The sequence below is a fragment of the Lissotriton vulgaris genome, chromosome 1_2 (genome assembly GCF_964263255.1).
Source record: "Lissotriton vulgaris chromosome 1_2, aLisVul1.2, whole genome shotgun sequence".
NCBI classification, from domain to species: Eukaryota; Metazoa; Chordata; class Amphibia; order Caudata; family Salamandridae; genus Lissotriton; species Lissotriton vulgaris.
Window position 1 is genome coordinate 239045636 of NC_141686.1, and position 25874 is coordinate 239071509.

General features: G+C 47.4%; 1 protein-coding gene across 1 annotated transcript in view; it reads right to left on the reverse strand.

Moving 5' to 3' along the window:
* Positions 1-25874, reverse strand: part of LOC147736415 (uncharacterized) — a 465378-nt gene that overhangs the window by 89700 nt on the left and 349804 nt on the right. Inside the window, exons 25-26 of the mRNA XM_086953155.1 lie at positions 21012-21224; positions 4165-4345 (exon numbers count right to left, since the gene is read on the reverse strand). Coding sequence (XP_086809281.1) covers positions 4165-4345; positions 21012-21224 — 394 coding nt within the window. The remainder of the gene's footprint in view (positions 1-4164; positions 4346-21011; positions 21225-25874) is intronic.

The window sequence follows — 25874 nt, forward strand, 5'->3', positions numbered from 1 at the left end:
GCTAACACAACTGGAAGCACCGGCCACTCTGATTGAGGCGTTGGACCCCAGGGATAGATCTGAAGTCCAAGAGCGGAGGCTGGCGTTCCTGCAAGATGAGATTGAGCAGACCTCCCTGGAAGCTGCAAAGCTTCTTTAACTTTCGCCTGTAGCTCGAGTATATGGCTGGGGAGACAAAAATGGGAAGCTCCTTCATTGCTTCGCCACTTACCCCATGGCCAACAATATCATACCTGAAATGGCTGACATAGACGGAACGCTCCACCATGCGCCGGTGGCAGTGGCCCAATGCTTTGCCTATTACTACGCTACTCTATACTCGGTGCGGCCACCTGGCCTTTCACTCTCTGAGCTCCCTCTTCTGTGCATTAGTGAATCTGACGTGGCTGCGTTGGATCTCCCGCTCACCCCTGAGGAGGTGTCTGACGCTATTTCGCACTTGGCGACTGGTAAGACTCCTGGGCCGGATGGACTCCAGCTGGAGTTTTATTCATCCTATTGCGACACCCTGCTTTCACCTCTAGTAGCCATGTACAAGGAGGCGGCGGAGTGCGGCTCATTTCGGCCGGAGACGGACCTCGCTACTATCGTAGTGATCCCTAAGTCCCAGCCCCCCTCGCAGCGCTGCTTGGAGAACCGTCCCACTTCACTTATCAATACGGAGCTCAAGATCTTTGCTTCCGTACTGGCCAATCGCATACACCCACATTTAACTCACCTTGTACACCCTTACCAATGCGGCTTTATGCCTCTCCGAGGACTAGACACTGTATCTGATGCCTTCACCTTGCCCTTGCGAATCAACACCTGCTGACACCCTACTTGTCCCTTTCTTAAGTGACTTTGAGAAGGCTTTTGACTCTGTCAACTGTAGCTACTTGGACGCAGTGTTGGACCAGATGGGCTTTGGCACTCCTTTCCGCAATCTGGTGTGGTTACTATATTGCAGTCTCCGGGCGCAGGTCCTTGTTAATGGTGCGCTGTCCCGCCCCTTCACCATTGGACGGGGTACGCGGCAGCGCTGCCCTCTGTCCCAATCCTTTTTGCTCTAGCTATGGAGCCGTTCGCTTGTCTTGTCCGCAGCGACCACTCCCTGACTGGCTGGAGATGGCCCGGCCTAGCGGAAGAGGATAAGATCGCGTTATACGCGGACGACCTTCTGCTGTTTTTGGCTGACCCTGCTCGCTCGGGACCTCGCTGCCTTCGGGCACTGGCCATTTCTGAACAAACGTCCGGCCTGCTGCTTAACCCGTCCAAGTCCGTCCTCGTCCCCTTACATCTTTCACGCGAGTGCTTTGATTGGCATTCGTCAATTCCACTTCGGCGGCTGTCTTTCAAGTACTTGGAGATTTGGATCTCCCTTCTCCCTGACCTTGCATGGGAGCTCAATGTCACCCCGTTGGTTAGGCAGATCCGCACCAAATTCCTTAAGTGGCGCACGATGCAACTGAACCGTTTGGGTAGGATTGCCCTATACAAAATGATGATCCTCCCCCGTTTTTTGTACATGCTCCAGAACACACACCTCTCCTGTGCTAGATCTTGGCTCCGGGAGATGGATGGCATGGCCACGAAATTCCTTTGTGGGGGTCAACGGTCCAGGCTGGCCCTGGCCCAATGCCGAATCCCACCTTTTGATGGAGGTCTCGGAGACGAACCTCTACCTCTAATACTTAGCGACTCGTCTACTCACGATTCATGATTGGTTCAATGGCGGCTGGTCCGACCTGGCGTGTCGCCTGGAGCTTCACATCCTGGGCTTCTCCTCTATCCAGGGGATGCTTTATGGGGCTACGGTTCCTCGTGCTCTTCCCGAGGTCACACGCGGAGCTTTCTTGGCTTGGCACGCATCATTACATACTCAATGGGTGGGCAGGCTGACTCGTTACACTCCCTTGTGGTGTGGCACCAGACTTTGCGAAGTTGCCACCCTGTCAGGGTTCTGACAATGGGACCTCATTGGGGTATCATTGTTGGGTGACGTCTGTAGCGGTACCCATTTTCGATCCCTTCAAGACTTACAGGCTAGGCATTCCCTCCATCCCTCTCAATTATTTCGCTACTTACAGTTGCGCCACGCCCATCACTCCCACATTCCAGATGGCACGTCTCTGCCCGAATATAGCCCGCCTGAGGCGCAAGTCCTGACCGGGGATCTGGGGAGGGGTGAAGTCTCTCGGATCTACCGCTCAATCGTCAACAATAATCCCAACTCCCTTTCCCTGCTCCGAGAAAAGTGGGTGGGCTGGCTCGGGGTTCTAGAGGATGAGGATTGGAGAGATGCCCTGATGGCCCCTAGGACGATTGCGGTATCAGCAAGACTGCGCCTGGTCCAAGTCTATTTTTTGCACGCCGCCTACCTTACACCTCTGTGTCTCCACCGCCCTGGGCTTATGCCCGATGCTAACTGCCCCCGCTGCTCCCACCCCGCGCTGACTTTTATCATATGGTGTGGCTCTGCAATGCAATTCAGGGGTATTGGGAATTGTAAACACAAGACCTGACAGGGGTCCTGGGCTGGAAGGTGCCCCTTGATCCCATGCGTGTTCTGCTGTGACGTCACCGACAGTCTGGACGGTTCCAGGGCTGAGAAGCTCTTCCTCAATACTGCGTTGGTGGTTGCCAAGAGGAACATTGCTGCTCACTGGCTGGACATCGCCCCTCCCAATCTAAGGTGCTGCCGCCAGGGGGTGGACTGGTGTGCTGCGCAGGAGCGGCTTCTATACATAGCCAGGGGGTGCCCGGAGCAATTCCGTCGCATGTGGGGGAAATGGGTTGGGGTACTCGACGAATGAGATATTGTGGTCCGCTCTCCAGGTGTTCATGGATATGCTATTCTGGATTTCTTTTCTGTGATCTTGATGTCATTGCGATGTGTTTGTCTCCTATCCTGCTAATGTACTATGTATCTCTAAATGGTGCTGTTTGTTGTTGAATTCAAATTCAAAACCCAATAAAATTGATTGTAAAAAAAAAAATTATCGTCGCTTTAGCAGCAGGAAACTGTAGCTAAAGCGGCGATAATGGGCTTGATAATATGCCCTTGTGAATTCCAATAGAAACCCATGTTCACACCAGAACATAGGCTTCTATGGGAATTCACAAGAGCATATTATCAAGCCCATTATCCCTGTATTAAGGGCAGTTTCCTGCGGCTAAAGCGGCGTTAATGTTATCACCGTTCCTTGATTATATGCCCCTGAATTCTTTTCTTCCCCCTCCAGCATATCTAAGGCTGACCTAATGTGGGTCAGGAAAGCGTTCTTAACCAGGAATAGACAGCACAGAGAGGAATGTGAAACATTCAAAACAATCTCTTTCAGGGATGTTAACCTTCAAACCACCCCCAATAAGGAACCGTACCTGTCTTGGACGGATACCACCGGGCACAGATTATTAACTACATTTAGGTTTGGCATTGTGAGGTGGCATTTAAGCTCTCCGCTAGGCCAATTTGATCCCACCAATGTGTTAATCTGCCCCTGTGACGAGTCCTCTCCCTAGAGTCTGATCCACTTTACCTTCTTCTGTAAGTACCATAGGGTCTACTCTACAAGGTTTTCTGATATCTAGGTACACCTCAACTAGACACCTCAGATCCACCCACCAACAGCTCCTTAAGACAACGAGCATTAAAAGGGCTAGATGGGGTGGCAGATCTTTCGCCCATCTGATACCCAAGTTGTGGAATGCCCGCCCACTTGAAACCCGAGCTGCATCAAACGAAACCTCTTTCAGAAAAAATCTGAAAACCTGGATATTTCTCCGCTAATTATGCAATGGCTCAGGATTTCAGTGGTAGAATTCTCCTTAGCGCTGGGAAGCCCTCGGGCAGCCATGCACTCTACAAATGCACTACACTAAACTAGTCCCACTAATTAGAGCTTGTGGTATTAGAAGAAGTGCTGAGGCTCTGTGGTATTTACAATCACCAAATTCCCCTACTCTCTGTTGCAATGTTTGCTCATTTTTAAAGAGTGCAAAGAGAAAACAAATAGTCTTTGAAATGACATGAAAAAGAGATGTCAAAGAAGTGAAGGCCTGGCCTGGGGAGAGGAAAGAAAGAAGGTGAATAGGTCTATTTTGATCCAGATGATGCCGTAGAAATAGGGTGAAATCGCTCCACTGCTCACACCATCAGCATTGGGTAAACTGAATATTCACCTTCACTCCATACGTGGTCAGGTACCGTGAGACGCAGCTGAAGTCGAATGGCTGAGGTTTGTTATCCATCATTTGTGTCATCCTCTTCTTGATCCAGGTTGAGATCTCCTCGTCTGTATTCAACTCCTGGGCTCTTGATCCAGAGAGTAGTAGTACCACTTCACGGACAAGGACAACAGTCCTGGAAAGCCAGACAAAAAATGAGATGTAAACGGGTGAATATGTTCAACGCTGATCTGGGGAACCAGACAGAGCAGTGGGATACAGGCAGAGGGGCAGTACTAGGGTACAAGTCCTATAGAAAGAAGTGGACAGTATGCAAGTGACATCACAGCGAGTGACATCACAGAGTGTGACATCACACATGGCATCACAGGAAGTGGTATCACAGTCCATGACCTCACAGGAAGTGGCATCACAGTCCATGACCTCACAGGAAGTGACATCACAAGAAGTGACATCAGATCTTAAGACATCACATATGTTTAGCAGGTCTATCATGAGTACATTTGAGTGCATTACAATGTTTAACAAATAAGATTTTACGTTGGAATTTTGCCAAAAAATCTGCCACAAAGAAATTGGAAATGAGGAAAAACATGTCAGTAAATCTGTTCTGCTCAATTGTTTGCAAAGTCAGCATTTTAAAATATCTTATGGGGATAGGGCACTGCCTAGATCTTTGTGTGCCCAGTAAATCTCAGGGAATAATAATAATGGTAAAATAACTCTGGAGATTAATGCACTGCTGGAGTGATCTGTGTTTTGTCTAGTCCCAGTTTTGAATCAGAGTAACAAAGAGGGTTCAGATGTCTCCTGCAGAGCATATCATATAAGATGTAGATGAGAGATTCTTATTTTATGTGGATGGGTAAGTGGGTTAATGCTTTTAACACAAGGAGCCTCATTTCTGGTGTTTTGGTGCCCGGCAGCTCAGCAAGTCACCTTGCTGCGCTGCTCTTTAGTCAAAGTGAAAGGGAATGAATGCACCATATTTATCCAACACAGTGTTTTTCTGTCCTTTCCTCAAGAGCTGGTACCGTTTTGGCAGGCTAGCGTCAATGCAGGCACCCTAAAACCATGGTGCAAGCGTGCCTGTGTTGTCGGCAGGATTGTTTTTTGTGTAGGAAGGGGCACCTTCATGGAAAGAGGAAAAATCAGGAGTAATAAAGTTATCTCCCCTCGTTAAATGTAAATTGATACTTGTATAGCGCACTACTCACCTGCAAGGGTCTCAAGGCGCTTGTACGAAAAACCGCTGTGGAACCCGTCCTGGCTTTCCCTGTGAGGCGTCCACTCCTGGGCACCCCCAGGGTGAAACCAGGCATCCCAGCCCTGTTGGGGCCGTTGTGGAGATTAAGCAAGCTATTGCCCAGAGTTGCAGAGTGGGACTCGATGATTAGAATAGGCACCGATGCGAGAATTATCAGGTCCGTGGAATTTTGAGCCCAGGACCCGCCGAGGCTCTAACCATTGAGCCACACTTCTCCTCGTTATCTCTCACCTCAGAAGTAATAAGGTATTGGTGCATCCCCAGGTTTACATGGTTTTGTAAATCTGGGGCAGCGTCAAAATCCATGGGTGCTGCGTGGGAACACTCACTGCAAAGCCCATGGAACGCCTCCTGAGCGCAGAGTAAGGCAAGGCAGCGATTTGTACTGCTTGCCTTACTCCAAATATATGAAGCCATTCCAAGCCATGCAAAGTGGCTTTGCGTGGCCTCATGGATAGGATTTCACGATTTGTACCGCTGAAGTGTCACAATAAGTGGCACTCCGGCAGCGCAAGGGGCCCATGAATATGCCCCAAAGACCTATTTGTTACATGCAGTTCAGAAATTGTAATCCATCTAATAAAGCACAGTAAGCTATACAGGACAATTGACTTCTACACTTTGTTATCATGACTGTATTATGTAACACATCCTGTACATTGATTTACATACATATGATTTATTGTCAATGTATAATGTTTATGTGCGATGTAAAGTGCTCCGACACTCTGGATTGGGATGTGTAGCACTATAAAAGAAATAAGACAAATTAGTGGTATTTAAATTATTATTTGTGTAAATGCCTGGACAGAACAACACTTCTGACATTCGTACAGTGCATGCATATCTCTTACATGGAGGGACTAAACAAAGCCAAAACCAGGACTCTCTGAAGTACATGTAAAGTAAAAAAAATTCTGTGTACCTTTGTTTCCCCTCCTAGACAACATACTGTGGAACGTCTCTGGTCGAAGCTCCCGGTGGACAGTTGGGCGGAAGAGCTATCTAGAACCTGTCCTCACCTCACAGATGACCCCAACACTGCTGATCAGCTCTTGGGCGAATGGCTTACCAACTCTCTGGACTTACTGATCCCAAATAAAAGGAGGCTTGTCAGGGAGAGAAGAATTGGCTCTGCTCCCTGGTATACTCCCGAACTTGGGTGCATCAGAACCTCTTGTAAAAGGCTTGAACGTGCCTGGAGGAGAGAGCGGACGGAAGAAAGCCGGGCCAATTATAAAAGGGAGCTAAGGAAATATAAAAGCGCACTGAAGGACGCTAAAAAGATTTTCTTTAGCGATCGGATTGAGAGAGCAAGCAATTCTTCAGGAGAATCGTTTAAAATCTTCAAGGAACGTCTGAAAGCCCCGGTCCCTCCAGTGTTGCACGATAATCCCAAAGAAAAATGTGAGGAACTGGCCAGCTTCTTCCACTCTAAAATAGAGAAAATATTATCCTCCTTACCTACTATCCCTCAAAGCGATGAATCGGTTACTAGTCCTACAAGTCGCCTGATTGAGCTAGCATCCTTTGGCCCCTTCTCGGAAGAGGAGGTCATAAAAGTCCTGTTAGAGATGAAGAGTGGCTCCCCGAGTGACCCAGTCCCCATAAAACATCTTAAACTCGTGGCTAACACCTTGTCAACTCCTCTGACTGACCTCTTGAACCTTTCACTCACGCAGGGCATAGTGCCCCAGAGATGGAAAAAGGCTGTGGTGAAGGCCTTATTGAAAAAGCCAGGAATGGACTCATCCAACTTGACCAACTTTAGGCCAATTTCACTGCTGCCTGGATTTTCAAAAATTGCAGAGAAGCTGGTTAACCGTCAGCTCTCTCATCATCTTGAGTCTAACCACCTGCTAGGAGACTCCCAGACTGGTTTCCGTCCCGGCCATGGAACAGACACTGCCTTGCTGGCAGTAGTGGAGGAGGCAAGGAGCACTCTAGATACAGGAGGGTCAGTGGCAGTGATCCTCCTGGACTTGAGTGCCGCCTTTGACACTGTGAGTCACCAAGTGCTCCTCCAACGTCTGTCAGAGGTAGGTGTCTCAGGGACGGCCCTGAAATGGTTGGGATCTTTTCTCTCTGACCGTTTCTACCAAGTCTGGGAAGGGTCAGAGCAATCTGCCCTAATCCCTCTTCAATGTGGAGTCCCGCAGGGCTCATCGCTGAGCCCTACCCTATTTAATATATATATGACTCCACTTGAAAGAGTGGTTGCCCCCTCGGGGGTGAAGATCATCAGCTATGCTGATGATACTCAGCTGGTGGTGGGCCTCACTCAGCTGGCGGAACAACCTGAGGTTTTACACGACTGCCTCGCCAACGTTTATCGTTGGATGTCTATCTCTGCCTTAAAGCTCAATGGAGGTAAAACCAAGCTGATGCTCCTGGGCAATCCCAGTCCCTCCATTATTGCGACCTGTTGGCCCCGGTCTCTTGGTGACCCACCATCCCCCAAGAAGGAGATCAAGTCCTTGGGAGTATGGTTGGAAGAAGATCTGTCCTTCAGGACTCATGCCAGGAAGACCGCAGGGGTTTGCTTTGGCTTACTGAAATCAGCCCGAAAGGTGCTACCTTTGCTTCCTGATCCAGCAAGGAAGCTGTTGATACGTGGCCTAATTCTATCGAGGCTCGATTATGGGAATGCGCTGTTTCTCGGTGCCCCCGAAGCGACCTTCAAAACCCTCCAACAGGTGCAAAACGCAGCTGCGAGAATCCTTCTGGATGTTCCCAGAAGGCAGTCTGCTGCTCCTGCCCTCAGAGCGCTTCACTGGCTCCCCGTGAAGGAGCGGGTGAAATTTAAAGCGCTATGTACAACCCATAAAATTTTACATGGCAAAGGCCCCCCTATCCTTGCTAATATGGCCCGTCCCTATAAACCCCCACGTCCGCTGCGCTCGGACCAAAAAACACCTTTTGCAGTCAGCGAGAGTAAGAAAAGCTCGTTCTGGGGGCAGGCGTTTCTCGGTGCAGGTGGCGTCTCTTTGGAACTCTCTGCCCCTCAGGATTCGCTCAGAGCCCAAGATCCTACCATTTAGGAAACTTCTTAAGACCCACTTGTTTCCTCAGTAGTGATTAGCTGAGTCTCCCCTTCTGGTCTGTTGCGCCGGGACGCCCCTGGGTAAGCTGAGCGCATTATAAATTTCATATTATTATTATTATTATTGCATCTGTATGTAGGTGTGAAGCTCCACATAACTTCCAGCCAGAGTACTCCAACAAAAGAAGGACTGATGGCCCCTTAACTTCTTCCTTTGTTTTGGGTCCAGCTAGAATTTAAAGTAACAAAGTCCCATTGCCTGCATGTTGTTGCTCAGAATGAAAGCAGACAACATGCAGGTACTGCTGAATCAGTCCCGTTGTCTGAAAATGACACCAGGAAGAGTTCAACGTATTTCTGAGGGGCCCGACTTCTTGGTAAGGTGGAGGGTGTCCACCCTGTGAAGATTGTGAGTAGACGCTGTAGTTTCATGTGAGTTGGTAATGACGGAACCCTTGTGGCTACTGATGGACTCCATAGAACTGTGAGATAAGCATTAGATTGTAGTGAAGTGAATGCAGGATGAGAATGTTGTGTGTGCAGTTGCATGTGGAAGAAGAATAAAGATGTGTTATATTAAGCTCTAGGTGTGGAGTAGTCATTGGCAAGTACATTGGATGGGGAGAACGCTACAGATGACGTCTCCTGTGTGTACTTGTGCCCTGGGCAGTAATCTCACCATAAACCTAGAAAATCGGTCTCCATGGTGAGATACAGGTAGAAAAGTGTACACTACTGAAGAAAGGTGGCATAACTGGACAGGAAATACCCACTGAAGGTTGGAGCAAGGACTTGGAGATAATCGTACATGAAAATGGTGCAACTAGATCAATACAAATTTACTTTGAGACTCTAACAAGTCTAATGTGTTGGGTTGATGTCTCATTAAAGCCCTACAAAATCCTAACTTAAGTATGTCTTAAGTCTGTCTTAAGACAAACTTAAGACAAAATTCTAACTTCTGTGAATACCAAAAGTAGTAAGTTTAGGATTTTGTCTTAAGTTAGTTCTGTGAATCGGCACCTAAATGAACTGTAAAAACGTTACATGAATTGAGCTATTGATTTGCTTCTTCCTGGAAAAGAGAGGCAAATAAATGTCTCCACTTTTACTGCATTGAGTAAAAGTACCATAGTCATTGAAAGCCTTACGACAATAAGTAGTTTGTGTAGTGTGTTACTTATTTACTCATTGGAGAATGTTTTATGTAGCACCAGACATTCCCCTGGGGAAGGCTTTTGTGGCTTTATCTGTCTTCTTTTTGGGGATGACGAGTGACATCTTTCTAAACAAAGTTAAGAGAAAAATGACCCAGATTTACATCGAACAAATGCAGAGCAGTGCAGCAGGAAAAACTGCTTCACTGGGTTGTGTAAAAAAGAGGTTAGATCAGCGCTGTATTTACTAAGATGTGGCGCTGTTCTGCTCTCTCCCTAAGCTGACACACTGAACTCTGCCTTGCAGTCGGCCGCAGACGAGCGACAAGCGAGGTGGAAGACGCTGAACCACCGGCTCCCGGTTCGCTCTCCCACCCCGCTGCCCCTGCTGTCCCCCAAACAGCGGGGTCTCTACACAACTTCTGGAAGCCATGGGCAGTCACGGGGCAGCAGGGTGCCAAATGCGGTTGCGTCCGTCATAGCGTGGTTTTCTTCGTGGCTTCCTCCCCTAGCGTCGCATCGTGTTGCTCCAACTTTCAACTGCCGCATTTCAACCACCGCAATAGTGGCAGCTCCGACACAAGTTCGGGGGGAACACCTCACGGGGGGAACACCTTACAGGTGAGCCTCGAAAGGCAGACGGGTTCCACCGCGGCTAGCAGCACACTGTAAACAGGAAATGGAAACAGCAGTGGCAAGCCACTAGTCAGCGGCTGCGGTGAATGCGTGCCTTCATGAGCCCTGCTCGCCTTCCCTCCATCTGCTTCCTGCCCCCATCCTAGCCGGTTGAAAACCGCTCGTGTAAGGTGTTGGACTTTGGTGTTTCGAGGCAGCAAGGAGACTCTGGGGCAAAGACCGGCGGGACTGCGAGGACCAGCTGCCCGCGCAGCGATGCTGTCTGCTCTTCCCGTCTCTCTCACTCCTAGCTATATTTGTGACCTTCCCTTCCACACCGCGGGCCCATTATAGCCCGTTGGAGACCGGTAGAGACCGGGCCATACCCTTTGGCTTTCAACCATTCCACCGAGGGTGAGGTAAGAAGATCTACAAGTTTAGGAAATGTATTCCTGGGCGCTTGCAACAGATTGAGATGGCTGGCCGCGAGCTGAGGAGTAAAACCATAACTTCGGCCTGCAATACCGTAGGAACATTGGGTAATTTTATTATTAGAGCCAGCTCACTTTTATCCAATGAAATTACAATTCTGGAAAGGCACCTTTCACAGGAATTGTTAAACGTTAAAAGATAGTCCTTGGGTCACATCATGAATGCAAAGACCCCGGACAGGGGAGTGGATAAAAACATTGTTGGTCGCGTGGAAATGATGGACAATGCAGTACAGGAAGGGGTAGACCCGTCGGGGGGGGCGGGGGGGGCACACTCACATTGTAATCACAATAATCACAATAGTGAATTAAGTGTAGTGGAAGTTAATTCAGTGCCTAATGTCAATGCTGAATTTGTTAATGCTATCCAGGAGAAGCAGAATGGTAGTAATCTAAGGGGGCATCATGAGGGGGCCATACCCAAAAGGAAGCGCATTACCCACAAATCAGGCGGGCGAAAGGCCAAGCTCGCTAAACAAATGAGCAGCCAAGAACCCCTGGGATGTCCCCCGCAAGGGCTTCAGTAGTGGCTGCCCCATAGAGGCAAGTTCATACGGTCGATACAAATACTAGCAACTCTGTATTCATGCAAGAAGCTCAAATTGATCGCTTAATTGAGTATGGTTTGTAAGGCTCTGCTCGGCCCCCTGGAAGCTAGACTAGCCCAGATAGAACTAAGGCTGTCTAGTATTGAGAAGGCTACTGTGTTGGCTGGTGATGGCTTGGAAAGGGTCAAAACGATGCTGAGGGAGGGCGTAAAGGAGAACAAGAAGGGTCAGGGGGGTTCCCAAGTTGACATCCCTAATTCCCCAGCAGGTTTAGGAGCTACAGCACAAAGGCCCCCTGCTATTACTATTACTAATGCCCGATGCAATCATTGGCGGAGATCCCAAGGAAGAGATTGATTCTGACCAAATCACCCAAAGGGAAACTCATCCAGTTGGCTGTCTGCCAAACAAGTTGGCAATGTATTTACCTCCGAAAGCGAGTCCCCTTGTGGTCGTATTAACAGGGGTCCCAGTGTTGGAGGCTTCAGCCAGGGAATCCTTCCAGTAATTGAAAAATAAGGTCATTAGCTGGCTGAGTAAGAATAGGCCTCTCCCCCCCCAAATCTCCAGTGAGATCTTGATGGTTCGCAGGGTGCAGTGGATAGACAACACTACTAAAAATATTAATGGGGACTGTGTTTTGGTAAATTTTCGAGATCCAAGAACAGTCTCCCACATATGCTCCTGGCCATATCGAGACCTTGATACTGTTATTTAGTCCCTCCCTTTGTCTTCCTTCTACCGGCCTGGTTCTTGGAGTCCTAGTAGGGAGGTGGAGGATGGTTGGACGAGAGTGAATTCTAGGGGTGGGAGTGGTAGGATCGGGGATGGGAATGCTAATATTTACCTACCAGGCCCCCTCCTGAGATGTAATCGTTTTAGCTACCTGGACATGGTCGATTGACGCCCCCCCTATGTGGTGTGGGAGGGTGGTCTAGAACAAAGAGGCCGCAGCAACATGACAAAACCTAGGGGGCCTCTTATAATGAACCTTGACGTGGATCGCTGTAGTACCAGCGAACGCACCAGGCAGGCTGAGAGTAATAACAAAACAGTTATAAACAGTGCAGAATTTCATCCCTGTACTCTTACTCTTCAGCCTACCCAGCCGGAAGGCCAACCTTCTCCTGATGTGGTACAGGAGGCTGTGGAACCCACTACAGGAGATTCGAACGGGGACAGGAGGGGTACCGCTAATTATACTAATCAGGGCCCTTTAACAATATTGTCTTCGAATCTGGCAACAAGATCGATTGCCCAGAATGGGGAGCATTTATAGATAGGAACGATGTGTGTCTTTTCCAAGAAACATGGGCCAGAGAGAACAAGTCATGTACTGGCTATGCCTCCCTCTCCATACCAGCGAGATGGGGGGGAAGGGACGCCCATCGGGGGGCCTCACAGTTTGGGTGGGTTCCCACCTAGGCTGCATGGCCAAGACCCTCAACGCATTATCTGATGACGTCCAGTGTGTACTTCTGGAATGGACCAATGGCTCCAAGCTTGCACTGGTAAATGTATATTCTAGACCAGTGGGTGTCACCGCGGAGTCTAAAACAGTTGAGGAACTGTCCTCATTTATAAGTTCCATCCCCAGCGGTGCCCAGCTTGTGATTGGGGGTGACCTCAATTGCCACTTCGAGCCACTGGCAGGCCTGCTCGATGGAGGCCTTCTGGAGGAGGACGCGCGCTGGGCAATACCGTTACTGGAGGTTCCATTTCCTAGGCCATGGACACCACTGGCGGTCCAAATTATGTCATTAATACTCAAGCACTCTATTAGGGCGTGCAATGGGCGTGTCAAATCAGATCTCCCCCCAAAATGTACTTTTAACAAATTGGGCCATGAGTCTCATCTGGATTACATATTTGTGGAATCTCGATTTTGGGCTACAATAAGGGATTTCTTTGTAATTCCACGTAACGATAGTGACCACAACGCCCTAAGTCTAAAAATGATTATGCCTGGTGTCGCAGAGGAGACTCTGGATGTCATTGGCGCCCCGGACCTGAGAATGCTCCTAACTAATGGTAGGAGAAGAAAAATAGTGGAAAGGCCAGAGCAAGTTTCGGAGCTTTATGCTCCAATTCTTCCTATTTTAGATGAGACCAGTGCTGCAATTAATTAGGAGCGCACTCCGGACTTTTTGCAGTTAATAAACAAATTGTCAGATGTGTTCTTCCCTTGCATTGTTAAGTGGCCAATAAAGGGTAATAGGGTTACATGGTACAACTCCGCCTGTAGAAGAGCAAAGACCGAACTTGTTTCTGCCATAAAACACAAGGCTGCCAAGTTTGTAGTACAGACCCTGAGAGCTAATTATAAGCGCATAATGAAGTGCGCAAGAGAGGAATGGGACCATGACAACTGGACGGGCCTATCCAATGCGCTTGCAGCCAGAGACCTACGTAAATTCTGGTCCATTGTAAATACAGGCTCGGCAGAGCCAGCTGCAGCGGTGGAGGCAAACATAGCTGAAAGTGTTTGGGAAGAACACTTCCGAACCCTGTACGCAGTAGGACCCACTAACCTGGAGGGAGATTTAGGGGTGGTGCTGCCAGACCAAATATGGCATTCAGATACTATTGATTTCATGGTGAAGGAGGTCAGTGATGTCTCCAAACTGGCAGCGGGGAAAGCCCCGGGGCTGGATAAGCTCCCGGGTGATCTTTTCAAACATCAACCCGCATTATGGGCCCCATACCTCTTAGTTATTTACAACGCAGTCCTGAGAGGGATGCCAATACCCGGTACTTGGCTGGGCGCAGAGATTGTGCCTATCTTCCAGAAGGGTTCACCTCTGCTCCCAGCCAACTAGAGGCCGATAAGTTTGATCGATGTTCCGCAAAAGATCTTTGGCAGGTTAATACTGGACCGCCTCCATGACTGGATGGAGGAAAACTCCATACTAAGCCCCTACCAGGCAGGGTTCAGAAATAATATATCTACAATGGACCAGATTCTCCGGCTGAACATGCTGTTCTGGAAGTCAGTTAAGATCGAAGGGGGAAGCCTTTACACGGTTTTTGTGGATTGGCGAACAGCCTTCGACTTGGTCCCAAGATGTAAGTTATGGGCTGTACTCGCCGAATTGGGCATTCCCCATCAAATCTTGCATATTTTAATACGGCTCCATCATGACAACTTTGCACGGGTCAGGTGTGGAAGAAATGGTCTCCTATTAGCAGAATTCCCCGTTGACAGAGGGGTGAGACAGGGTTATTTCTCATTTAAATGGGATACAATATACTGATGCCCCCAAACTAGCTGGTAGCAGGGTGCCTGCGATTATGTTCGTAGACGACACCCTGCTGCTTTCAAAATCTCCAATGGGGATACAGAAGGTTTTGGATGGCTGTGTGGGATTTTGTGAGGAAAGGGGTTTGGAAATCAACGCAATGAAAACCAAATTCATGATTTTCAATCACCCTGCAGCCTCGAGAACTAACCCCGTAATTGGAACAATCAGGCTGGAAAGAGTTCAGACTTTTGTCTATTTAGGGGTAACCCTTAATGAAAACATGACGTGGGCCCCGCACCAAATTAAGTCTCAACTCAGGCAGTCCCAGCTTACAGGGGGTATTCTAAAGCTCTCTAACACCTCTACAATAAAACCTATTCGACCAGTTGTGGAGATTTATAAAACGCAAGTGAGAGGGGCGGTCATTTATGGGGGTGAACTTTGGGGGTACGCCTGCAGGGCTGAGATAGTTGTTACAGAAAATAAATTCCTCAGGCAACTGTTGACATTGCCCCCTAGTACTCCCCTTTTACCTATTAGATTGGATATGGGGACTTAGGCCTGTAGATGAGGTCGTGGGCCTGAAGCCTTTAGTGTTCTGGCGGAGACTATGGAGTACCCCGGAGCTCTCTGCTAATAGACAGGAATTATTAGAAATTCTAAGTTTACCAAATGCTTTGAAAAACCAGTGGCTCGCTTATATGAAAAATGAATTTATCAAGCTACGGCTCCCGCAAATATGGTACAACCCTGAAACTGCCTGTCCCAGGACCCCAAGAAATAGCTTGTTGAAACTTTTTTATGAAAGTAAATTAACTGCCTCCATATCTAGTGTACACAGCGGCACTTTAACTGATCGTTTTTTAAAGGAAAAGGATTTGTATCATTTTGAAATTGTCATGGATGATATTTTCCCTGTTTTTTAAGAGGAAGCTGTACTTGCAGTGGAGGTATGGTACATCGCCAGTCAGAGCCTTTACATGTAATTGGTCCCCAGCTGCTCCGAAAAATTGTCCTGATTGCAGTTGTGACCTGGAAAGCGAAATACATATCATGTTTTTTTGCCCTGCATATCGAAAAATGAGGAGGCACTGGCTCGTGCCTTTATGTAAAAACATGCGAATTATACGCTGCATGCAAGCCTACCGCATTCTTAAAACTGATTTGTCACCTATAGTTGTTTTTGCTGTTGCAAAATTTCTTGCGGCGATATGGCTTAAGCGCAGGGGCGTGCTGAATATTGTATATTTTGGCAATGCACATGCACTTTACAAAGAAAACTTTAAGCTGTTGATGTAGAGGTTATTGACTGATTTGAACTAGCTACCACATTGATCTTGTATTAGCATGAATTTGTTTCTTCTTCCATTGTTTTTAAAATGTGAAATGCTGTTTTTATGACTGTATGCTTGTCTTTTCAGCCATGTATTGCTGAAATAAAGATTAGAAAATGGAATGGCTAGTATGTGTCATTGCGGACCCCTGCGCCACAGTGTAGGGGAGTCTTGTGTTGCTTGAAGAATAGGTTTTGTACTGTAAGGGGTCCCTTTTAGTACAAAAACGATCCTTTAACACTTTTCCCACTATTTTCTGTGTGCTGTAGAATGCAGCGCACACATGCAAAGTGGGTTAACAAGGAGAAATGAAAAAGTTTTCTTCCTTGCTCCTGCCTCCAGCAGAGGCAGAATTTTTGAACATGAACAAACTCCTGTCAACAGTTCTTTGTAAATATCGATTTGCATCAAAACATTTGAGTGGTTGCACGGGAACGCCCATGCACCGCCCAGGGAATGCCCCCTCGATCCAAAGTAATGCAAGACAGCACACTGCACAACTTTGCACTATTTTGGGGAACTATCAGGACGTAAATACCAATTTACTTTGAATAACAAATTCCACTTAAACACTTTGAATTGGGAATGGCTCAACAAGGATAAATACTTTTATTGCTCCTAGGGGCATATTATCAAGGGGGTTATCTCCGCTTTTTTGGCTTTAAAAGCCAAGAAAGTGGAGATAAAATTATCTCCCTATTACCTAGCTGTCGCTAACACCAGTCAGCGACAGCTAGTAGGAGATAGCGACCATCTTGGGCCCCACTTTGCATGTCAGTGATATTTATCACTAATGACATGCAAAGTGGGCGTGCCAAGATGTTAGCGACTGAAAACAGTCGCTAACATCGCTATCTCCTATTACCAACTTTTGGAGATATTCGCGCTAAGCATGAATATCTCCAAAAGCTAACACCTGCCCTGAGCAGTTCTTAGCCATGTTATCCAATGGGAGGTGGATAACATGGCTAAGAGCATTAGCTCAGTAATGCATGAATATCGCTGACTTTTCAGCGATATTCATGCATTGCGGCGATTTTTATCGCATTTGCGGTAAACCTTGGTAATACCAAGGTTTATTTGCGGTAAAAATTGCCGCAGCTCAGCGGTAAATTTTTGTCTCTAACCAAGCAATAGCGATAATTATCACTATTGCTTGGTAATATGCCCCCTAGTTTTTCCCTCTTTCAGGTGTCCCTTCCTGCACAAAAACAATCATCCCCGCAGCGGAGGCACCCTTGCAAAATTAAGCAGGAGTGCCTGCACTTGCGCATGGCAGCCAATGGTGCGCACAGGGATTTGTGATATAGCTGTTAAGACGATTCAACCCTGTGCTTTGAAAATGACGCATGCATGAAGCAGCACAGCACAGCTAAAGCTCTTGCAGCACGGCGCTGCATCATTTTCTTGTACATGATGCAAATTTCAGTACATTCAGCATATTTCCCGGTTTTAATAGAGCATTGATTTAATACAGGAGAGAAGTTTCTATGTGTTCCAATGCAAAAATAGTTAGCAGCTTTTAGCAGCAAGCAACTTAGCTAACACAGATGACATTGAATCTACAAATTGCATTTATTTCTCCTGAGTGCCTCGTTTGTGTTTTCTATGTTGGTGAGCACTATCAATCAACTCATTCTGCGTCCCTTGGATGATATCAAATTGTCGTCCCACTTCTATGTTTATCACCTGTCCCAACTTTTTGGATTTGAAAATGTGGTCACCCTCCTCCTCACCTGGACTTCAGATGCCTAATGAGACAAAGAAATGTCATGCTTTGGTGATTCCGAAACAGGCCCAAGTTCCAGCAGGAACAGTGTGACAAGTTCACCACTGCCAACCCAAGTTAGGGATCCTTCCATGAGGTCTTGAGGGGGCTGTTTCTCATCATTGTTATCATAATATTGAGGACAGAAATATCACTCTGCACATATATCGACTCTACAGATTCGACAAGGTAAGCATGCATAGGGAAGTATGAATGTACTATTCATCACTCCACATCGACTCACGTAGATAAGGGAAGCATACATAGGCAAGTATCAATTTACTATTCTAACTCCAAATCTACTCACCTAGGGGCATATTTACAAGCCCCTATCGCCACCACAATGCCACTTTTTCAGATGTTGTGGTGGCAATGGTTTATGTTTAAGTTTAATTAGACACTTGTGTGGTTACTTAACACTATTGCAATACATAAACAAGATAATCCATTTTTACATAGTAAGTTACAAAATTCATTGATGAAATCTTTCAATTCAATTTTTAGAAATATAACAGTTGAAAAGAAATCAGATAGTCACAACTTTAAAGTTAGGGTTGCTATTGCACAAGAACATTTCAATTTGTATATCTGCCAACGAACGACCAATCCTCCCCTGATGGCCTCGGGTGGTTTGAATTTTCAGAGAAGTATATGTACCTGCTCCTATTTTGATTTGAACCTATGTGTCACTATGTAGCAATATCAACATGTGAAAGAGATTTGTGATATACCCCAACCTGCTAACTTCCACCACAGTTTCCCTTGGTCTACACAGTCGAAGGCTGATTTAAAGTCAATATAGCAGAAGTATAGTGGAGATTTGGAAGCGGGCAGCGTCGATAAGTAAAGAAATCGCCAAGATGTTCGTGATCTTGCCGGGTGGATTTTAAAAACCCAGTCTGGTTGTATGGAATTACGTTATTATTAGAAGACCCTGATGTCAACTCTTCCAGGACAGTTCCGGCTAAGTATTGGGCATCAACATCCATTAATGTTATAAGACGATAGTTTGCTGGGAGGGAAATTGGGGCTTTGCTTTATTGACAAGGCAACATTAAGCCACTTAACATGGCTTAACGCTGCTTTGTAAATAAGGCATCCTTTCACACTACACTTAACGTGAAAGGGAAGGGCAATGGATGTTGCGGTGGGTGGTCCACCGGAACACCCATTGATATTGACGTAGCCCCCTATTTACAAGGGTGGCGTAAATAGGAGGCAGCGCCAAAATGAAGACCAGTGAAAACCTAGTCTTAACATACAAAACGAGAAGAAATGCTTTATTTCTCCTTGTTTTTGCTGTTTCCATGTGTGCTGCGTTGAGCAGCACACATGGAAACAGCATAATGCCATTGATTGTTTATGTGCAGTAGGGTGTACCTTCCTGCACATAAACAATAATTGAAAAAATTATGTGTTGCAGCTTCTGTGTGTGCTGCATTAAGCAGAACACACACAAGTTACAAAGCTCCATTACTGATTGTTAGGAAGGAACACCATCCTCTCCAAACTCCTAATCTACTCACCTAGATGAGAGAAACATACATAGGGAAGTATAGATTTACTATTCTTAACCCCACATCTACTCACACAGGTGAAGGAAGAATCAATAGGGAAGCATTGATTTACCATTCTTAACCCCACATTTACTAACACAGGCAAGGGAAGCATACATAGGTAAGCATAGATTTACTATTCTAACTCCAAATCTACTCACATGGGCGAGAGAAGCATGCATAGGGAAGCATAGATTTACTATTCTTCACTCCTCATCTACTCAAGTAGACAGGGAAGCATACATAGCGATGTATAGGTTTACTATTCTTAACCCCACATTTACTCCCACAGGTGAGGGAAGCATAGATTCACTATTCTAACTCCAAATATACTCACCTTGATGAGGGAACTTTAAATAAGGAAGTACCCATGTACTATTCTTATATCCAAATCTACTTACCTTCATGAGATGTGCATGCCGAGGGAAGTATAGACTTAAGGCCTCATTTATGAGGCCTTGCGTCAGTTTTGCGCTGCCGATGCATCACTTTTAGTGCCGCATTGGCAGCGTAAAACATGCCTCCTGTTGCGCACTATTTACAAAGTGACGCATCCAAGCGTCACTTTGTAAAAACCCCTGCGCTACATTATACCTGCGTCAGGTATAGTGTATGCAGGGGGGGGGGCGTTCCCCTGCAAAAAGCCTCATAGCAGTGACGCAGTGAAATCTATGAGATTTCACTGCGTCACTTCTAGGACGCCGTTGTGTCAAAATCTTACGCCTGCCTCACAGCAGACGTAAGACTGACGCAGGCCCTTTCACAAGAGGCTTGCCCCATGTGAAAGGACGCATTGCTGGAGTTGCGTCACTTTTGTGACACACTCCAGCAATGCGTCACTTTTGTGCCACACATATACGTCAGAAATACTGACGTATCTGTAACTCCTTGCGACATGATGCGTCATACAGTAAATATGATGTATCAGGTATGTCGCAAGGAGGGCGCACTGAGAAGTGACGCAACGCTGCTTTCACGCAGTGATGCGTCATTTCTCATAAATGAGGCCCTAACTATTTATATTGATACTATGGTGGTAGTTGCTATTGTGGAGTCAATAAATGTGCAGATCAATATTGAAATCAGTTTTTACACTTAGCCTATTCCAAGATCGTGGTTAAGAGAGGGCTGTACATTTGATTGGTGGGTTTGGCACAAAGTGGTTGCTTGTTGAGAGAGCACCCAAGAAATCTTGACTCGGTTAAGAATGTTTTATTCCAACAGAAAACCTTGCAGTCCGAATGAGGGAAGGCTCCTGGTAGTTGTAGTATCCATCCCTGTGCAGAGAAGGACAACTCGCAGCAGTGGGTGTTGGGAAGGGGCGACACATACACATGAACACAAACACACAAATGCAGTCTCGTCAGAGATATGAACCGCAATGTCCTACACAATTCAACACACATGCATGCACACAAACATGCAAACACACACATATAGCCGCACAAATACAGAAATACACATGCCTACTCACAAAAATAAATGCATGTAAATGGACACTCATGCAGTAGGCTCACATACACACACATGCAATCACAGTCACATGCAACACAAGGAGATGCAGACATGCAAAGGCATGAGGAGAACAACCACACACCTCCAGCTTTCCATGCACTCAAGAACAAATACAGCTAACTAGAAGCAGTGCAAGAAGGGAGAAGTCAAAGCCAGGCAACATGTACTGTGTCTGGAGGAATAAACTGGGCTCAAAGCATTCTTCTAAGCCTTTCACAGTCTTTTCCCACTCTCTCACTATGCTTCCTCAAACCCAATCCAGCTCAAGGGCTGCTCATATGATGACCATGGCACCTCCAGCTCACCTGTTGATCATGGCACTGTACATGCAGTTCTCGCCCTGTGTGGGCCTGGCCGAGTCAGAGAAGTAAACGCCGTCGGCATAGTCAGGCCGGGCTTGGAAGAGCCCACGACTGGCCCAGTGCTCCTGGGGGACATCGATCCGTTGCAGGGTTTTTTGATTCTTGTCCACAGGGGCCTTCACCAGTCGAACCAGGAGAGTTGCGCAGGGCACTATCCTAGAGAGAGAGAGAGAGAGAGAGAGAGAGAGAGAGAGAAAGAAGGAGAGTTAGCAAGGCAGGCGGTAAAGCCAATCCAATCCTTACTACAGTAGCCTTTGACTCTAAACCTCCGCATGGCTCCTTCTCCGTATCTTTCCTGGTTCTCATGCCATCTTTGCTTCCATAGACAATCTACATCCTTGCTCCTTCTACTCCTCCACTTGCAGGCTGAGGTCTATCTTTGGAGAATGGAAGTAATGGGACATCTGTCAAAAATCGCCAAATACCCCATCCGCACAACTCTCGGGTTCCTCATCTCTTTTGGAAGAGGAGGAAACACTTGGCTTTATGGCAGTGGAGCCTCTCCTAGCTCTGTTGTCCCACAAATGTTTCAGGCAGGACGACCACTGCACAACTGCACAACACGCAGCATACCACACATTACGGTGGTCTGGCAAGAAAATGAGAAAAATGTCCCCTACACATTGACCGAAGAGTGCATTTTTGTTTTCTAGATACAAAATACCAACTAGCATTGCATTTTGGCCAACACGGTGGCCTACACTAAGGAGCATATTTATTGGATTGGTGGCGCAGGGCAGCGCAGCAAGTTTCTTGGTTGCACTGCCCTGCATGACAAAGAAAAGGTAGGAAAGCAAGGTATTTGTCCAATCCGGTCCTTCCCCCTGCACTAGTGCCATTTCCGCAGGCTAGTGCCAATGCAGTCACCCTTGCATCGTGGTGCAAGGGTGTCTGTGTTGTCAGCAGGATTGCTTTTGTGAAGGAAGGTGCAGCACACATAGAAAGAAGAAAAAACAAGGAGAAATGAAGATATTTCTCCATGTTACGCCTCTCTTGGGGGGTCGTATATTTTTATCTCATTCCCAAGTTTACCTGTTCTTGTAAATCTGCACGTTGCTTGGGAACACACAGTGGAAACGCCGCCCTGGTGCGGAGTACTACAACGCAGAGATTTGCACTGTGTTACATTACTCAAGATTTATGAAGCCACACAAGGCCAAGCAAGGTGGTCTTGCGAGGCTTTATAAATCTCATTTTACATTAGCGTTGCTCTTGCACCACGTTCATGGGTGCTCTCTACATGTGCCACATTTGTGGTGCAGGAGCAGGGCCGGACTGGCCGTTGCGAGCACCTGGCAATCCCCTGGTGTGCGCAAGGGTGGGGGCCGGTTTTGGACCCCTGGGGGCCGTTTTTGTTACAGGGCCGATTATGCAGCATAGCTGCAAAATCGGCCCTGTAACAAAATCGTCCGAAAACCGGCCTCGGCAAAGAGCTCGGTCGCACCCCCAACCTCCCCCGGGGGCCCAGCTGAGAACTTTGCCATGGCCGGTTTGGGTTCCCAGTCCGGCCCTGTGCAGGAGTGGCGCAAACAGACTCATAAATATGGCTCTATGGGGCATATTATCAAGGGGGTTTATCTCCGCTTTTTTAGCTTTAAAAGCCAAGAAAGCGGAGATAAAATTATCTCCCTATTACCAAGCTGTCGCTAACACCAGTTAGTGACAGCTAATAGGAGATAGCGACAATCTTGGGCCCCGCTTTGCATGTCAGTGATATTTATCACTAATGACATGCAAAGTGGGCGTGCCAAGATGTTAGCGCCTGGAAACAGTCCCTAACATCGCTATCTCCTATTACCAACTTTTGGAGATATTCGCGCTAACATCGTTTGGCCATCGTGCGCTCTATAAATACTTTCATTCATTCATTCATTCATTGTATTAGCTAAGATACTGCGCTTAAAAACACTGCATTAGAAATAAACATTTCAAACTCACACGTGTCCTCATTGACTCCTCGTTCTGGAATAATATGTTAGTATAACGAAAGAGTGTTCATGTGTTCCACGTTTCCTGAGGTGTTCTAAGTCCATGTTCTGGGTTGTCTAAATCATTCGGGTTTTGTAAGTACCAATGAGACACTGATAGCTAGTCTGGTAGGGGATTTTGGAGGCTGAGGTGAGTTTTGGCACACCCTAATTCCCTGAGGTTCCAAGTCTCTACGCACAGTTCTGTATATGAGCAGAAATCCCTGCTACATGGCGCCCGATCGTTGGTGGTCTTATTACATGACACTTGAGTAGTGCTTATATCGGTCCTTAACACCCTCCGCTACTGTTTCCGGAAAACAGTGGTGTCGGACAAACCTGCCTATGCTAATATAGGTCTTTTCAAGCTTGATTTTTTCAAAAAGGTTTCCTTGAATTACTACCCACTTGTGCTACATACTTTTTGTTGTACCTTTCTCTTTCTGTGTCACTATGGCCGTGGTGGACATTCTGCAACATAGTCGCATTGCGGTGCGCAATCATTTGCAGACTTATAATGTCCCCGTGGAAGGCATGGCTGTGATCATGGTGGTGAGTGCTGAAGTGGCTTACCCTTACGAAATATTTTATTCGTGGGTGACCTTCCCGGCTGTGAACGCAAATACAATTGTGTTCGACACATACACTGCCACGGCTGTTCCAAACGAATATGCTCCGTATAGGACACAGGAGGTTTGGGATGCCAGTCAGAAGGTCCTACAAAGCGATTTGTGTTACGAGTCCTGTGGACACCACAACAGGGTCACACACATCAGCCACTTTCTTGCCCGGAAGATCACTCCACTTACGCTCTGAAGGGGGGCCTCATTGCTACCCATTGCAGGCCTACTCGCTGATGGTATGCAGGTCACTGGTCTAGTTGTCAGCATGTCACAGCCTCTCCCTGAGGGCAGGTTTGCACGCACACCACACCCATCTGGCAGAGGCGTCACAGGCCATGTGATCCTGCAAATATAAGGGGCTGACGACGTCACATACCCCTCTGCCGGTGGTGACTGTATAATGGACCCGAGGCCTTGAGGTCGACATGGGCCTACCACCATGTGGCGCTGACAGGGTTTGTGGCACACGCTACATTGCGGACGTCACAGGCACCACGCTACGGGACGGTGAATTTGGGAGCACTGAGTCATTGGCACCTTAAGCTGCTGAGCGGGTGTGCAGCCTGCGATGATGCCCGTCCCGACGGTCTGGACTGCTCAGGATTTGTGTGCCGTGCTGGACTGCAGTGTAGGCCGAGCCAGCAAACTGTGCGGGCCTACCACCATGTGGCCTCGCTTCCGGGGTCACAGAGTCAGTGACACCCATTGGGCTGAGCGGCTGGGTACCCTGGTATGTCCAATGCCATGCTGTAATCAAGACCCAGCACCAGACGTGAGAACTGGTGGCCTGCGCAGCAGGGCTTCGTGGTGTGGAGGGTGCCATGTCCGTGGGACCCGGGCTTGTGGCTTACAGCGGCACATGGTGGGACTTGCTGTCTTCACGCCGGTGGTGGAAGGTGAGCAGTGAAGCCCGGGTGTGAATGGCGGGCATGCTCCAATGGGCGGCGGGAGGGGGTTGGATGCCTCTGCCTGGGTGTGCATGGGCGGGCTGGCGGGCGACGTTGTCTTGTGCAAGTGTGTGTACTGTGCCAGTCATGTATCTGGACTCTGTTTCAGATGACGGCTGTGACTCTGATGTGTGACCTGGTGTATTGCTATGGATACCGGCAAGTGGTTGAAGACACACAGGTGGCAGCAAGTGAGCAGTGTGGCCTGGGTGCGCAGGGGCGGCACTCTCTCTCTTTCTCCCTCTCTTCTTCTCTTTCTATCTCCCCCTTTCCTCTTCTTCTCTCTCTCTCACCCCCTTACTTCTTCTTCTCTCTCTCTCTCCCCTTCTCTTCTTCTTCTTCTTCTCCCTCTCTTTCCCTATCTCTCTGTCCTTTGATGTGCGTAGGACACACCTTCTTATCATGTTTTTTGTCTTGCGGGCTGTGACCTACGGATTGTCCCGAGGGGAGCCACAATGTATCTTCATTTAATTTCTGTATTAATTTCAATAAAGTTTCATCATTTCTGTGATGACACATGCATGTCACCAGTTGTGATTGAGCGACATCAGGCAAATTATTTTGTACATGTTTAGGTGCAGCTGATGGGGCATGTCCTTGGTCGGGGGGTGCCAGGGAGGGGTGGTTCTGCGTGGGTGTTTTGTGGGTGTTGTTGCCCTCTTGGGTGTCCATGCTGCACGTTCAGTTGCTCCATGGCATCTGTTTGTCTTCAGTTGTGGCAGTGGGCTGGGCTCCCTTCTGTGGTCCAGGCTGTGGTCCGAATTTACACCAGGTCAGAGCAGGTGTTATTTCCTGCTGCTAAGGCGCCTTATCGCGTTTTTTGTGTTCTTTTTGTCGGTCTGACTGGTTGGTGTGAATATTGAGGTGTTGTGTTGTTGTGGCTTTTTGCACGGGAACACCTACTCTGCATCTCATTAGTGATAGTTGCGAGGTCCTCTATGGCGATGTTTTTTGCGGCTGCTATCGCGGAAAAACTGGTGATGTGGGTTGTTAGCACCAGCTTGTGAATGGTGGTTAAATTTATCACGACTTTGGCTGCAATAAAGTGCTGTTAATTCGGCGATAGATCCTTGTGAATATGCCTCTATGTTGTTAAAGGTTATCCTATGTCCAGAAGTCATGGGAAGTTGAAACGTCATCTATTTGACAATTGTACAATTGTGATATTACCTTATTATATTTGGTTAATTAATCTACAGGGTTTTTGGCATTCACTGAGTTTGTATTATTCTGCAAGCTTGCGTTAAACAATATGCTTTGCTTCTCAGT